This window comes from Aquarana catesbeiana, linkage group LG05 (genome assembly GCF_042186555.1).
Source record: "Aquarana catesbeiana isolate 2022-GZ linkage group LG05, ASM4218655v1, whole genome shotgun sequence".
Classification (NCBI taxonomy): domain Eukaryota; kingdom Metazoa; phylum Chordata; class Amphibia; order Anura; family Ranidae; genus Aquarana; species Aquarana catesbeiana.
The window spans coordinates 561,734,893-561,751,919 of record NC_133328.1 but is presented as its reverse complement, the minus strand read 5'-3'; the positions used below and the strand labels follow the sequence as shown (position 1 = coordinate 561,751,919).

Here is a 17,027-nt window from a genome sequence, read left to right as displayed (position 1 = left end):
AGTAAGCAGACATCGCGGCTGCTGGCCGCGCCCTCACTATCTCTCTAAAACGAACCGCCATACCGGTACGGCGATTCACGCAATAGACCCACCCTGCCCTGTATATCGGCGGCAGCTGGTCAGCAAGTGGTTCAACTGACCTCATTTACAATGGTTTTGCCGCCAGCGATCCAGGCTCCTCCTCTTCTCGGTGTACCAGTATGTCAAACTGCTTCCTATGGTGGTTCAACCACGTTAGATCCTGAGCCGCACTGCCTGTCTCTATAGACACAGGCAGCAAGGTCCTGTCCCCTCCACATGGGATTTGACTGACAGTAGCGGGAGCCAATGGCGAGGAGAGGGTGTGACTACAAATGTGCACAGTGCTGGAAGCAGTGAGGACTGAGGTAAGTATAAGGGGGGATGGGGGACACCTAAACATGGTTTACCTTAAGGCAAGGAACGTATCAAGGTAAGAAAACGTTCAGGCTTTCTAGGCACTATAAACTCCCCCCCAGGGGAACTCTGCACAATGACAGCTGCCCATTACCTCCAGGTCTCCGCCTATTGGACAGAACTCAGTCATGTGACAGAGTAAATGCGCCTCCAGCGTGCAGCGCTGTTCCTTGCACAGAGTGTGGTTGAGCTCACAGACAGTTGGGAAATCTTACCCTGAGCCCGCATGGCGCTCCCCCCGTCCTCAGGAGAGCCCTCCGGCCCAGCACACACACCAGCGCCGCCATCCCTCCGCTACTCAGTGTAGAGGTGATACAAAGGCACACAACTTTATTCACACTGACTTTCTCGCGCAGAACTTTGACCGGACTCGCTGAGAGCTCTCCAGTTCGGTCACGTGACGAGGTACCCTGTTTATGATTGACGGAGAGCGACGGAACGCCTGGCTGGTGTTCAGGGTGTGATTCTATTGGCTGATTCCACACACGTGAGCTGTGTGTGTAACCAATCGCGGTGCTCTGGTGGGAACTGAGAAACAACATTGAATCTGCCTCAAGAAACAGTGCAGAGGAGGACACAGGCAGAGCCCAGGTTATCATCATACATAAATCATACCTCCCAACTTTTTGAGATGGGAATGAGGGAAACCTATCAGCAAAAAGTAGGCAGGCATAGGACACACCCCTTAAAGGAGAATTTTACAAAAAAAAAAAAAAAAAACAAGATTGGTTAACCCCACAAGGGCTTTTTTCCCACTACTATTCCTTTATATTGGCTTTTGGAATTTAGAAATGCAGCAATTTAGAAATCAGATGAAAGGTTTAGCGCTGGAAAACACTTTTTGATAGCTAAAAAGTGCATTTTATATACAACTATATAGATCAGACCAAAATGAGGAGAAAAGAAGGACAGGGGGGCATTGTTCGGAATGAGGGACAGTCCCTCGAAATCAGGAATAGTTGGGAGCTATGCATAAATGTCTGAATCACACATAAACATATTCATCATTGTTGACTTTAACTTTATTATTCACCTTCTTTGAGCTCCGTTTATTTTGGTCTACACGTATGCCACATTTTGAGTGGTCACCAGTAAGGATGAGCTCAGGCGTGTTTACAATTCCATGTGCCCGCCAGGAAGCTGACACTCCGCAGCGCTAATCACAGGCAGTGAGACATTTCCCGATCTGTGCAGCCGCGGATCAGGAAATATCTCACTACATGTGATTAGCGCCTCGCAGTGTCATCTCCCTGGCGGGCGCGGGCTATGGTTGCCACCTCATCCCTTTAAACCCGAACACATATTAATTACACAGGTTCTGTGGCTGATTAAGGTGGTAATTAAACTCACTTGGTGCCTTATCTGCATTTAATTAGCCTCAGAACCTGTGTAATTCATATGTGTTTGGGTTTAAAGGGATGAGGTGGCAACTCTAGCGCGGGCACATGGAATTGTAAACACGCCTGAGCCCGTCTTTAGTCACCAGAACAAAATGGAGATCTTCCAACAGGGTCACTAGTTCTATGACAACCAGGGTCTCCCTTACATTGTGGGGATCTCCTCTCACTTCCTGTTTTGGCTATAGCACAGGAAGTGAAGGGACATTTCCCCAATGGGACACAGATGGCAACAACAAAAAAAAAGTGTTTAGGTCTGACCTCATTATATGGTTTTGGTAAATATAAAGGAAAAAATGGAAACCACAAAAATGCATTTCTGATTCATCTGCATGCACGTTTTTAATACGTTTTTGATGCATTTTTAATACAATTACAATGCATTCCAGATGTTTTCTTTATTCTTTTTCCCTGTTTTTTTTCAGGGCTGGTTCACGCCACTCCAGATCTGTTCCGGATGCGTTTTTGCATGCATGTTTTAACACGTTTTTATCATGTTCTGATGCGTTTCCAGATGCTTTTTTTTTTTTCTTTTATTTTTTTTTCACTGTACTGGGGTCTGGTGCATTTGTTCACTAAGGTTCTCTAACAAACCTCTGAGTGCTTCACAGAACAGCTGTATACTGAGATTAAATTACACACAGGTGGATTTACTAAATGGGTGACTTCTAAAGGCAATTGGTTCCAATAGATTTCAGTTAGGGGTATCAGAGTAAAGGGGGCTGAATACAAATACACGCTACACTTTTCACATATTTATTCGTAAATAAATGTTGAAAACCATTTTATCATTTCTCTTCCACTTCACAATTATGTGGGGAAAAAAATAAATTTTACTGAATTTTTGAAGCACACAAACACAATATAAGAACCATTTTTTTGCTAAAATATAAATATTATTTTTTTAATTTTTTTTTTTAATCACCTTTATTGCTGTTACATGGAATGTAAACAACCCTTGTGACAGCAATAGGCAGTGACAGGTACTTTTTATGGAGATCTGGGGTGACGGCAGAATTGGATGACTGCACTGTAACCATCATTTGGCTATAGTACGGTTGGCAAGTGGTCAATTCATAGAATGTAATGCAAGCTTTTACGTAGTTACATTGGTGTGGCTTGGACCAATGTAACTCTCTATATCATACCTGGCTGATGCCCCCGGAAGGAGGTCACTCACTCGGCAGGGTACTATTCAGGGAGCACTTTGCATTCCCTCAATGGAGGAAATAATAAAGGATTTGTTTTCAAATAAATAAAGTTCTTTTGGAATAAATATGACATAATGGGATTTTGGTGTACTGCAGTTTTCCAGAATACGTGAATCTTACATTTGAAAGTGAGGTCAGCTCTTATTTTCACAATGGATACTCGCTGGAAACAGCTCAGAAGCTTCGAACATACAACTCAGTCTTTCTGGTGTTCACACATACAAAAGCCGAGCAAATGTTACTGCTTATCAGATTTTATATTTGTATAGAGCAGGATTCAAATTCAAACTTTTCTTTCCTCCCTTCTCTCTCTCCTCTCTTCTTCCTCCCTCTCTCTCTCTCTTCTCCCTCCCTCTCTTCTCCCTCCCTCTCTCTCTCTCTCTTGCTCTCCCTCTCTTCTCTTTCTCGCTCGCTCTTCCTCCCCCTCTCTCTCTTCTCTCCTCTCTTCTCTCTCTCTTCCTCCCCCTCTCTCTTTTCTCTCTCTCTTTTCTCTCTCTCTCGCTCCTCCTCCCCGCTCTCTCTCTTCTCCCTCCCTCTCCCCCCCTCTCTCTCCCTCTCTCCCTCCCTCTCTCTCTCTCTCCCTCTCCTCTCCATTCTATCTATTTTTTTCTCTCTCTCCTCTCTCTTTCTCTCCCTCTGTCTCTTTCCTTTCAAAAATAATGGAGTGTACTGCAAGCGCGCTTACAGCTTCGGTCACTAGATGGCGCTGTGGTCCAATATTCCACAGAGAGGGAGCCATGTACACATGGATGGGCTGCTAGGTGACGTCATGATTTCGCGCCAGCAAATACAGAGGAGAAGGAAGCAGACATGTGGAAGTTGGAGAGGGAGAGTGAAGGAGGAGGTAACTGTTGTCAGGAGAAGCATGTCGTTACATTGAGTAGTCAGAGTGTTTGTAAAGCACAGTCTGTACTCGTTCATGTGCAGAGGAGCTCTCACAGCGTGATTCCAGTGTACCTGTCCTGCTCAGCTCTGTGGGTAACACCAGTTCTCTGGTGGCAGGGCTGTGCCATGTCTGGTGAATTAGAAAACATTTCTCTGATGATATTAGACGAACCCTCTGCCATCACTCTGCATGGCACACATGTACACTTTAATGTATAGCAAAACTTCTGTAGTTTGGGATGGAGTGGAACAGTTTAGAGCCCCTGTCTGGTTTTAATTCTGCCTGTGCCCTTATTAGGAAGACCCCCCCCCCCTCTATTGTCCTGTTTACAATTATCACTGAAAGTGAAAGAAAATCCCAAGTTTTTGGGTTGTTACCAGAACAGGAATAGAAGGGAAATCTTCTAATGGGGACACCTGGGATTCATTCACTTTGGAGTAATTTCCTGCTGTGGCTAAGGGACAGGAAGTGAAAGGAAATCTCACCAATGAGACAAAGATTGTAAAAACACAAATCTGCTGAGGGTTATGACCCTGTCCTTACGCCATCCAAAATGGGGGGAAAAAAGTTGTATCGTAGAGGTCGACCGATTATTGGGACCAATATTCACATTTTTTAAATAATCAATAATGGCCAGAAACTTACTGATATTGGTCAGACCTCCTCCCCCCTGTCCCCGCACGGCACTCGCTGCAGTCTCTGTCAGGGGTGGGGCGGGCAGCAGAAAGATGACATCATCTCTCACTGCCCACCTCACATCACCGATGTTCTGCCCCTACAGCAGGGCTCCGAAGGCTGCGCTTGACAGAGCTGTAGCCACGGGCGAGCAGAGAGATGGTTACGTCATCTCTCACCGCCCGCATGTGGAAGTTTACCCGCTGGCGAGAGGCTGCCAGAAGTAGCCTAAGTAGTGACATGCTGCATCTGGGTGGCAAGTGACATACTGCATCTGGTGGCAGGTGACGGTGATGTATAGAATATTGGCACCTGCTATCGGCCTGAAAGGCGGCTGAAAAATCAGTATCGATCAACCCCCTATATTATACTTACCGTAATTTTCCTTTCCTGGTGGAAATCCATGGCAGCATTCTACACCTTTATTAATACATCGCCGTTAGTTACGGATAAACTATTCAGTGTCAGCAGCTGTTCAGATCACAGTTTGCACTTTATGTGGTAGTGCAGGAGTAAAACATAATATTCTAGTGATGAGCTCTGCCTTGAACTCCTCCCTTCAGGGCAGTACATATTATAAAAGAAAAGTTTAGAATACAGAGGGTGGGTATGTATGCTGTTATGGATATGCACCAGGATAGGTAAATTATGGTAAATATGTTTTGGTAAGTTTCTGTTTTCCTGCTGCATCCATGGCAGCATACTAGTGATATATAACTAGCTGAAAAGGGTGGGTAATGCTTAGAAAACAAAGGCCAATTCAATTGTCCTTCTTCCAAACTCCACTGAAGTGAGTGCTCCTGGATGTACCCTGTAGTGCCACATAAATGTGTGTTGGGAAGACCACGGTGCTGCTCTGCAAATTGTTTTAAGTGGGACGTTTGCCCTTGCAGCCTAAGATTATGAAACTGATCTGGTTGAATGTGCTCTGACCGAAGGAGGAGGACCCAAACCATTAGCCCTGTACGCTTTATGGATCAGCTTGACTATCCAAAATCCAGTTGTTCTTGAGGAGGCTTCCTTGCCCTTGTTTTTGCTTCAAGGGATTATGAATAGTTTAACTGACTTTCTAAAGAAGGCTGTAGCCTGAAGGTGGTAGAGTCTAAAACCGGAGATATCCAGCTCATGAAGAGCGCTTGAGTCAGGAGCCAAGAAGATCAGAAGAATGATTGGGGGGTCCTTCTTTTATAAAATTCATTGTCCTGAGGGGAGGAGTTCAAGGCAGAGCTTATCACTAGTATGCTCCCATTAAGGATGAGCTCTGGCGTGTTCGCATGCTGAACGTGCCGAGCCCGCCAGGAAGTCGGCACGGTGCAGCGCTAATCACAATCAGTGAGACATTTCCCGATGTGCGGCTGCAGAGATCGGGAAATGTCTCCCTACCTGTGATTAGCACTGCGCTGTGCCGACTTCCTGGCGGGCTCGGCACGTTCAGCATGCGAACACGCCGGAGCTCATCCTTAGCTCCCATGGATGCACCAGGAAAAGGTTTTTGCCTTTAGTTCTATTTTAAACATTGTGTACTTGTTTATTGCAGTTCAGAATATTTTAAAATGTACCTCCAGGCATTTAAACCCCTCCTGCCCCCCAGTATTTTAAAAAAAAAAAAAAAAAAAAAAAAAAAAAAACTTTTTCCTGCAGTCTTCTAGCCAGTCCAGTGAGCTCACAGTAGCTTCTTCTTCTTGTGCCCACAAAGTGGGGGGCATTTTTTTTGGACAGAACTGCGTTTTCATAATGACGTGTTCACTCCACTCAGTCCTAGAGCACTGTGAGCCCGGCCTGCATGATGAGACACCCACTGGGGACATATGAAAGACAGGACTGTCATTCTGCCCAAAGAGCCAGCACTGGAGCATGGTGAGAGCAAGTAGTACTTGGAATCCCCTTCTCTAATAATAAAATTATACTCACCTAGATGGCTGTGGTATCGATCCGATGCTGCAGCTGTCTCCTGCCAGCTTTATACCGAGAACTGAGCGATCAAAGACTGCTAATTGCTCAGTTCTCAGACTTAAGCCTGCAGAGAGCTGGTGACTGTTCTGCCCCTCCAGCACTCACTGGAGCACTGGGCTGTGGAGGGGGTGGGAGCAGCTGGCAAGTCTTCCTGTGGCTCGCTAAGAGGCTGGGCCAGCTGCCAGTCCAGGCATCTGGGTGGATCCCAACTTTATCAATCCAGCATCTGGACTGGCTGAGGGACATCGTCCAACAGCATGCTTTAGCCCTGCACTCCTGTAATGCATAGCAGAAGGGCCAAAAAACATTTGGCCCTACTTCTTTAGCACAGAAGATGGGGAAGCTGAAAAAAATAACCCGGAGTTCCACTTTATTGATTTACACATTCACTTCTAAGTTTTTGCTTTTATCGCTTATCTACACAGGATGTATAAATTTGTACTTCCTTTACAAACATGTCCTTGCAAAGTATAAAGTATATTTGAAGGCATTTTGGAATAAGAAAGGGTTAAAGCCACTGTCAGTTTTTTTTTTGTGCCATCTGTGCCTCATTAGGGACATTTCCCTTCATGTCCTGTCCTTTAGACTTAACTGGAAGTGAGAGGATATCTTTTCAATGTGAGGGAAGTCCCCATTATACAGTTGTCACAAGAACAAGTGTATTCCTCTTCTGGTGGCAACTCAGAATTTTGGATTTACCATTATCATCCCCAGTGACACTGGTGATCAGGACAGTGTGAATCTCCATAATGGGGACACAGACAACAAGAAAAACCTGATGGGTTCTAACACCTTGCCACTGACTCTATCCTCTTTTACATTTTGCCTTTATTTGTGTTTCAAATTCTCAAAAGTTAACCCTTTGTTCTAGCTTTGTTGAGAGTATGGAAGGGATAAAACCCCTGAGATTGGTCACCGGAACAAGTGAACAGAATCATTCTCTCCAGCAGCAGCGACACAGGAGTATAAACCTGATCTCACCATTTCCCTATCTAAATTATGGATGTAGATATACTTGAACTAGTTGGGTTAGCTTAGATGTTAGTTTGGAGTTTGGCAAGGCTGGAAGTGTGAAACATTACTGCAGTGCCTTGCTGTTAAAGTGTTACTAAACCCACAAAAGTAAAATCAGTGTGTATATGCAGTAAAGCATGCGTGTTATACTCACTATGGGACCAAAGGGGTTAATCTTGCGCATTGTGTAAAAAGGCTATTTGATTCTGTCTTCTCTGATCCTCCCCTTCATCCATTGTCCCCAATCCATCTCCTGGCAGTACAGAGCCTTGCAGTCACACTCTGCACATGCTCAGTTTGGTGTGCATTGCTAGAGAGTTTTTTTTTTTTTTATTTTGGGAGGGGTGCATGTGATCAGCATTGTCCAGACAGAGGGTCAGGGGTCACGCAGCTTAATAGGACAGTCAAAGGCGAATGAAAACTCTTCCTATAAGCTTTAACCAGACACTGATAGAAGTCACCAGACTGCTATATACTGCTGATGATAAAAGGTATTTAGCAGTTTATATTTACTAAAATTGCATTTCCATGTTCTGTGTACTGTGAGAGACCAGATATAGTGAGTGTAGGGTCCTGGGTTTAGTTACACTTCAAGTAGAACTAATGGCAAAACATTTTTCGTTTTGGATTAATTTTTCACAATTGAGCCATCTGTGCCCCATTGGGGAGATTTCCCTTCACTTCCTGTCCCATAGCCATAACAGGAAGTACAAGGAAATCCCTCCAAAGTTAGGAAATTCCTGATAGACACCAGGGTCTCCAGAACTGGTGTCCGTATTAGAAGGTTTGTTCTTGCTGTTCCTGTGCTAGTGACGACCTAAATTTTGAGATTCTCTTTCACTTTCAGCGATAACAGCAATCTGGACATTATGAGGGGGTGAGTCCTCCTAACGTGGACTTTAAACACTTCAATACAGAACACTTTCCCCCGTTCCTGCCCAGGTCAATTTTCAGCTTTCAGTGCTGTCGCATTTTAAATGACATTTGCGCGGTCGTGCAACACTGTAGCCAAACAAGGTTTTTATCATTTAGTTCCCACAAATAGAGCTTTCTTTTGGTGGTATTTGATCACCTCCTGGGGTTTTTATTTTTTGCTAAACAAATTAAAAAAAGACTACAAATATTGAAAGAAAAAAAAAGTGTTTCTGGTTTCTGTTATAAAATTTTGTAAATGAGTACGTTTTCTCCTTCACTGATGGGCGGCACTGGCAGGCATTACTGATGGGCATTGATTGGCATCCTTGGTGGTCATGGGTGGGCATACTCTGGGGGGGGATGCACTGATAATCTATCAGCGCAGACCCTCCTGTCAGGAGAGCAGCCGATCGGCTCTCCTACTCGTGTCTGTCAGTGCGAGTGGGGGAAAAGGCGATAAATGCATTTTCCTGTTTACACTGTGATTGGACACAGCTGATCACATGGTAAAGAGCCTAGATCGGAGATGTGGTGTGTCAGATCGACACACCACACCAACGATTGTTGCGATGCGCGAATGCGCGATCACGGCTTATCCAGCTGGACGTCATATGACACCCAGTCGGGATAATGAAACCATTTTCCGGCTGTCATTCTGCTATATGGCGGGCGGGAAGGGGTTAAAAGAAGTTTGACTTTTTTTTTTTCCTTTTTCTTTAAGAAATCTCACTTGCCTAGGTGGGTGCAGCATCGATCCGATTCTGCATCTGTCCACGACCGGGTCTAAGACTGGGAGCTGAACGATCAAACACCGCTGATTTCTCAGTGCTTCTCTTTTAAAAACCTGACCGTTATGGTGGATGTCCCTATTGCATCAAGATAAGCTGTCTCCTTAGATCCATCATAGTGGAGACTTTCCTGCTTTAGACCCCTTTCATACTGAGGTGTTTTTCAGGCGCTACAGCACTAAAAATAGCACCTGAGAAAAGCCTCAGCTGCAAATCCAGTGTGAAAGCACTCGGCTTTCACACTGGATTTGCAGCTGAGGCTTTTCTCAGGCGCTATTTTTAGTGCTGTAGCGCCTGAAAAACACCTGCGCTGGCAGGGCGTCACAAAATGTCCTGCCAGCAGCTTCTTTGCAGCGGTGAATACACCGCTCCTGCCCATTGAAAACAACGGGGCAGCGCTGCCATACCGCCGGCAAAGCGCCGCTGCAGCGCTGTTTTTCCAGGCAGATTTAACCCCTTTTCGGCCGCTAACGGGGGTTAAAACCGCCCCGCTAGCGGCTGAATAGCACCGCTAAAATGGCGCTAAAATTAGCGGCGCTTTCCCGCTGACACCCAGGGCGGCTCAATGTGAAAGGGGTCTTAAAGTAGAACTAAACCCATTGATTTAACAGTTTAAAAAAAACTGTTATATTCCTGGCATGTGCCAGTAATGTAACTGTCACATTGGTTGTGCTCTCAACCAAACTGTCAAACCATCAAATGGCTTGTGTCATAACTGATCACGTGCAGCATCATGGCAGTTGAAAAATAAACAGAGGCCAAGATGGCAGCTTCCTTGGCTTAAAACGATAAGAGGGTTTAGTTCCACTTTAACTGGTTCAATACCGGGCATTTTCACCCCCTTCCTTCCCAAACCAATTTTTAGTTTTCAGCACTGTCGCACTTTAAACGACAATTGCGCGGTCGTGCGACGTTGTACCCAAACAAAATTGATGTCCTTTTTTCCCCACAAATAGAGCTTTCTTTTGGTGGTATTTGATCACCTCTGCGTTTTTTTTTTTTTTGCGCTATAAACAAAAGCGTCAATTTTGAAAAAAAACACAATATATTTTACTTTTTGCTATAATAAATATCCCAATTTAAAAAAAAAAAAAAAAAAATTTTTCCTCAGTTTCAGCCGATACGTATTCTTCTACATATTTTTGGTAAAAAAAATCGCAATAAGCGTATATTGATTGGTTTGCGCAAAAGTTATAGCGTCTATAAAATACGGGATAGATTTATGCCATTTTTTTTTTTTTTTTTTTTTTTACTAGTAATAGCGGCAATCGCAATTTTTTTTTTTTTTTTCGTGTCTGCGACATTATGGCGGACACATCGGACACTTTTGACACATTTTTGGGACCATTCACATTTATACAGCGATCAATGCTATAAAATTGCATTGATTACTGTGTAAATGTGACAGGCAGTGAAGGGGTTAACCACTAGGGGGCGGGGAGGGGTTAAATGTGTTTCCTAGGGAATGCTTCTAACTGTAGGGGGAGGAGGGGCACAAGGGGAGGAGGCCGATCAGTGTTCCGCTGTTCTGGGAACACAGATCGGTCTCCTCTGAGCTTACAGGACGTGGATCTGTGTGTCTGTGGACGTCATATGCCTATACACGGGTAGGGAAGTGGTTAAAGGAGTTTTAGAGGCAGAAGGTTTTTTTTTATCTTAATGCATTCTATGCATTAACCACTTAAGGACCGAGCCTCTTTCTGAGATTTGTTGTTTACAAGTTAAAAACATTTTTTTTTTTTGCTAGAAAATTACTTAGAACCCCCAAACATTATACATTTTTTTTTCTAACACCCTAGAGAATAAAATGGCGGTCATTGCAATACTTTCTGTCATACTTTATTTGCGCAGCGGTCTTACATATGCACTTTTTTTGGAAAAAATACACTTTTTTGAATTAAATAAGACAACAGTAAAGTTAGCCCAATTTATTTTTTTTGATATTGTGAAAGATAATGTTACGCCGAGTAAATTGATACCCAACATGTCACGCTTCACAATTGCGGCCGCTCCTGGAATGGCGACAAACTTTTACCCTTAAAAATCTCCATAGGCGACGTTTAAAAAATTCTACAGGTTGCATGTTTTGAGTTACAGAGGAGGTCTAGGGCTAGAATTATTGCTCTTGCTCTACTGATCGAGACAAAAGAGGAATAGAAAGCCAACCTATGTAGAAGAGGGGGAGTGCCACATCCGATAAATGTATCAAGAAATGCGGAAAGATTCCCCTAAGTGGACTTTTAAGGCACTCAAAGTAGTAAGGCAGTATACAGGAGTATATAAAAAAACTACATAAATTTTATTGAAAATACATTAAAAGCAGTTGCAACGAGACATTAATCCATACAATACATATACAGTGCTATGAATAGCATGTAGCAAATTCTCCTTACACCCAACACGTTTCGGTATATATGTCTAGTCCTTCAGGGGTGTGGAGATGCTCTACTGATCACGACGATACCTCACATGTGTGGTTTGAACACCGGTTTCATATGTGTGCGCTACTCACAAATGCGTTCATTTCTGCACGCGAGCTCGTCTGGACGGGCGCATTTTAAATTTTTTTAATGGCCCAGCCATTTCAGTTTTTCTTTTTTAATAAATCTGCAAAAATGTCAACAATTCTGTGTTTTTCTGTCAATATGGGGTGCTGTGTGTACATTAATGAGGAAAAAAAATGAACTTAAGTGATTTTAGCAAATGGCTGCAATATAACAAAGAGTGAAAAATTTAAGGGGGTCTGAATACTTTCTGTCCCCACTGTAAATGCAATAAAAAAAAAATTTTTTAAATTGTCATTTAAAAAAAAATGGCCCTTTAAGAGCTGTGGGCGGAAGTGACGTTTTGACGTCGCTTCCGCCCAGCAATTGTATGGAGTCGGGTGGGGGCCATCTTCCCCTCACTCGTCTCCATACCTGACAGAATACAGGACGCAATCGCCTCTGCCACTGCCGACGGCTCCGGTAAGAGACGGAGGGCACCGGATCGCGACGGGAGGGGGGGCCCTCTCCCACCACCGATAAAAGTGATCTTGCGGCGAATCCGCCGCAGAGACCACTTTTATCTTGTAGCAGTCCGCCCGCCTTAGAAGAGGATACCGGGGTTATGGCAGCTAGCTGCTCCCGTAACGATATTCCTCTTCAAACAGCCGACGTAAAACTGCGACGGGTGGTCCGTAAGTGGTTAAGATAAAAAAAACCTTCTGTGTGTAGCAGCCTCCCCAGCGCTCCTAATACTTACCTCTGTCCATGGATGTCCACGAATGTCTAAGCCATCTGAGACACTCATCCTCATTGGCTGAGTCAAAGCAGCAGAGCCATTGGCTCCCACGGCTTTCAATCAAATTCAGTCAGCCAATCAGGGGAGAGAGGGGGTGGGGCCGGGTCAGGGCTCCGTGTCTAAATGGACACAAAGAGCTGTGACTCGGCTCAGTGCTGCTCACTGTGGGGGCACTCATGAGGAGGGAGGAGCTAGGAGCAGCAAAGAGGGACCCTAGAATCGGAGGCTCCAGACTGCTTTGTGCAAAACCAACTGCACAGAGGAGGTAAGTATAACATGTTTGTTATTTAAAAAAAAAAGATACTTTACAATCACTTTAAGTTGGTGGGAGGATCTCTTTAATGTTTTAGGGCTCATGTACACTACAGCTTCTAAACTTAAGTTTAGGAGCTTTTGGCTTTTTTTTTTGTATCTGTTATGTTAAAGTGAAACTAAAGCTTCCATTTTTTTTTTTTTTTTTATAAATAACAAACATGTCATACTTACCTCCACTGTGCAGCTCGTTTTGCACAGAGTGGCCCTGAACATCCTCTTCTGGGGTCCCTCGGTGGCTCTCATGGCTCCTCCCCGCATTAGATAACCCCCTGGGAGAAGCGCTCTCCCGAGGTGTTACCTTGCGGGCGCGCTCCTGAGTCATTCATTCGGCATCCATAGAAGCCGTGTATGACTCGGCCCCTTTAAATTGCTGGCATAATTGTAAAGTAGTGATAAACGAAAAACGTTTGTTTTGACTAATGATTTTCTGTTTATAAATTCTCCATTTTATTTTATTTTTTCATCTGTGTCCTCGCTGGGGAGATTTTCCTTCACTACATGTCCTATTGCCAAAACAGGAAGTGGGAGGAAATCCCTCCAAAGTGAGGGAATCTCTGGTTGTTGCCAGAACTAGGGTCCCCTTTGGAAGATTTCCCCTGTAGTCCAGTTCTGGCGACAACCCAAAAATTGGGCTTTATTTTCACTTTTGGTGATAACAGTAAACAAAACAAATAGAGAAGATGACTCTCCCTAATGGGGGCATAGACAGCACTAAGAACCTGGGTGGGGTTCTAATCCCTCTCCCCTCTATTGAAAGAAATAAAAAAAAAGTTTTGCCTTTAGTTATACACTAATCACTACAAGCTATACATTGATCTGGATAAAAGGAAGACTTGAGACAACAAAACTACAATTTTCAATCTTAATTTTTTTTTTTTTTTTCTCTGAATTTTCAGTGATCTCCGAAGCAAATAAAATGACAATTGACACTAAAAAAGCTATACACCCTTACATATTTCTACCAAACTCTGCATAAAAACAGAGATTTTTGGTTCACATGCTTTTCAATGTATGTTTGTCGGCCAACTGCGTCAAAGTAATCACTCTCTGGCCAGTCCCTACTCTACTCTACAAAATGCAAATAATGTATGCTCAACTGTGTTGTGATTGGCAGAGTTATTCTGACAATATCTATGTCTAGTGCTAGATCTGATGTTTTTTCTGGCATTTCACATGTCTTTTGCCCTTTTTTAGAGTGAGGATAGTGGAGTAGTCACCTGTGGAATTTAAGGCTCACATCCCCCAACCCCCTTCCTCCCTGCAGGCTGCATCTATATCTAGGGCTAGATCTGATGTTTGATCATTTTAAATGTCTTTGCCCTATTTTAGAGGGAGGGGGGTCACCCATGGAGATTTATGTGAGTATCCCCCAACCCTCTTTCCCCTTGCTTCTGCATGTAGGCCGCATCTATGCCTAGAACTTGATCTGATGTTTATTTGGGCATTTCATATATCTTTTGCCCTATTTCAGAAGCGCGGGGGGGCTACCCATGACATTTTCGGTGCACGCCTCCCCCCCCACTCCCCTGCCTCTCGTGTATACTGCATCTGAGCATTTCAGGTGTTGTGTCTTTTTTTTTTTTCTATGGTAATTTTATTGGTTACAAAAAAACATAAAATCGCCATTCGCTGATTAAAAAAAACAAATGACAGTGTTGTCAAATGCAGAAAAAAAACATTGCCCGGGCTTAGAGGCACACAACACCATCCACACAAATGCTATCGTCAATAAAAATATAGCAGCAGTTTAAACTAGATGGGGAGCTAGTGTTAGTTGAACAGTTTACAAGGAGTGATGATTAATAATGGATCTTTTAGCTGAATAGTACCTAATGTTAGTCTACTAAATAAATAGCAGTGTTTCCACATAAAATAGATCCACGACATGAGCAAGGGTCTTAAATCCATAGACAGCTAGTGATGCTGATGTCCAGCCATGTACTTCATATAGAATATGATATAAAGTAGTTCAGCTTTCACTGTAGTGTGCCAGATTGATACGGGGTCAATTTGCCTTTTTAAGTGTTTGTTACCCTAAAAAAAAAAAAGTGGATCTGGTTCCCTTAAAGCCTGTTATACAGCACAGTGCTTGTGTTCTGTAACTTGGCCCCCTGTATCACCTAAAAAACCTGGCTGATTCTGCCTGGGTATACCCCCCCTGTAAACTGACCATGGTATATCATGGCTGCTGAGCCCTGTCACTGTGGTCAGTTTACGTGCCTCTGTCATCCTCAGCTCTGCTCTCCTGTGTACTCCCCCCTCCCCTCCCTGCCTGCCAGCTCCGTCCACGAGCCTCCCCTCCTGGTGCAACCATATCTATAATATAAGCATGCCATCCCCTCTGTTATATAATGCTATGTGTCCCTGTGCTGTATAAAAAAGATGCTGATTATACCTTATATCAGAGCGTCTCCTGGTGCTCACGTGACTCCTGGATCTCTCTCCTTCCCTCCTCTGTCAGCGGCAGTGCACAGTCCTTCCCACTTTAGCTGTCAGCTGGGCAGAGGAGAGAGCCGAGGGTCACCTTATGGGTCATCTGTTTAGCAACTCTGAATGATAATGTGCTCAAAAATGGGTCCCTACTATATACTGCCCCATGCTATATAGTCCAACATAGGATTTATCTGCACTTGCCCTTAGTATTCATTAGAGATTATTGTTCTAATGATGGTAAGTTTACATTATAAATGGAAGTGGCATGCCACGCTAATTATAAATATGAAAAAACTGTGAGGAAAAAAGCAGCGACACAAACGTGAGATATAATCATGTACACAGAAGTAATAAAAATAGTATAGTCGTGCTAATCAAAGTAAACAAAAAATATATATATATTAGGCCAAAAACTTAACCTATAGATCACTGAGTGTGGTAATATCAAATAACACATATAAATACATATAAGTGTGTAAATAATATTGATAAAAGAAAAAGTCTCTGAAAGATAGGGATTGAAGCAAGTTCAACAATGGAAGGATTCCAGCAGAATAGAAAGTTCTTGGGGCCTTCACCACCACCAAGGGAAAGAGATGGAGCTCTCCATGTAGCAATCACCCGAAGGTATGGACACTCCTACGGAAGGAGTGGACCTCCTGTAGCAGCGAGGTCGCACACGCCTGCAGAAATAGCCCTCTGCAGGGTCTAGGAATTAATTCTGGCTCTGGGATGCGCTAGCAGTCTGAGGGTGTTCTTCCCAGTGTGCAACTACCGTCTGTCTCCCTTCCTCAATCTTCCAAGTTAACACAGAGCGTGTAAAAGAACAAAGGCTCCAATACTGTGTTATCTTAAAAACTGGTTTTATTGTAAAAAATCTCTAGTTGGATGTACAAACATCGTAAAAAGCACTTGCCGGCAATAAAAATTCAAAACACCCACGCTTCCGGGGTCACGTGGGGCGTGATGAGTAAGTTTACATTATGACTGCATTTGCGAGGGGAATGCAGAAATTAAGTATTTAGCCCTTTAAAATCCCGCAGTGTGACAGCCATTGTATCCTGATTAAGCTCATGTGACCAGGTGAGTGAAACACGTTAACATAATCACTTCCGCACTCCAGGTCGAGTTTGCCACCACGCCCACTGCTACAGCTAGGTAGCGTGATGCAACCATACTCAGACGACGCTGATGCAGGCATAGTGTCCACGGGAGTGACGGTGGCTAAGGCAGCATTAGGAGGATGAATATCGACTGGCGCAGTGAGCTGGAATATACACCCTCTGGGTTTGACTTATGGCTGGTGGTGATTTTTGAGACTTTGCTCACTGGGGCCATCTGCAATGGTATGTTTGCCCAGTGAAGACTGTGTGTGAGCTTGCTGCTCTTGCTTCTTAGTGCTGATATATTGGCATTGTTTATCTGCTTTATGCCTCTGCTGCTTACACCCGCCTTCCCAAATATATCCGAACTGTGATTCTATCAGTGGCCATGTTTCTGTGGTTACCAGCACAGCTTAAAGGTAAATTGACTGTATCAATCTGGCATACTACAGTGACAGCTGGACTACTGTATATCATATTCTATATGAAGTACATGGCTGGACATCAGCATCACTAGCTGTCTGTGGATTTAAGACCCTTCCTCATGCTGTAGATCTATTTTTTTGTGGAAACACTGCTATTCATTTAGGGGACTAACAATAGGAGTGCTTTACAATTAC

General features: G+C 43.8%; 2 protein-coding genes across 3 annotated transcripts in view; one reads left to right on the top strand and one right to left on the bottom strand.

Annotated features, from left to right (window-relative positions):
• The window catches only part of DECR1 (2,4-dienoyl-CoA reductase 1), a 156,562-nt gene extending 155,695 nt beyond the window's left edge, over positions 1 to 867 (bottom strand). Inside the window, exon 1 of the mRNA XM_073631928.1 lies at positions 651 to 867. Coding sequence (XP_073488029.1) covers positions 651 to 722 — 72 coding nt within the window. The 5' untranslated portion in view covers positions 723 to 867. The remainder of the gene's footprint in view (positions 1 to 650) is intronic.
• A 20-nt stretch (positions 868 to 887) lies between these two features.
• The window catches only part of NBN (nibrin), a 132,246-nt gene continuing 116,106 nt past the window's right edge, over positions 888 to 17,027 (top strand). Inside the window, exon 1 of one of the 2 annotated variants that reach the window (XM_073631927.1) lies at positions 888 to 1,026. Coding sequence is in view for 1 of the 2 variants with exons in the window: in XM_073631926.1 (XP_073488027.1) it covers positions 3,854 to 3,887 (34 nt within the window). In the remaining variant the exon portion in view is untranslated. Of the gene's footprint in view, positions 1,027 to 3,749; positions 3,888 to 17,027 lie in introns of those variants that run through there. The other variant, XM_073631926.1, reaches the window with a different exon arrangement.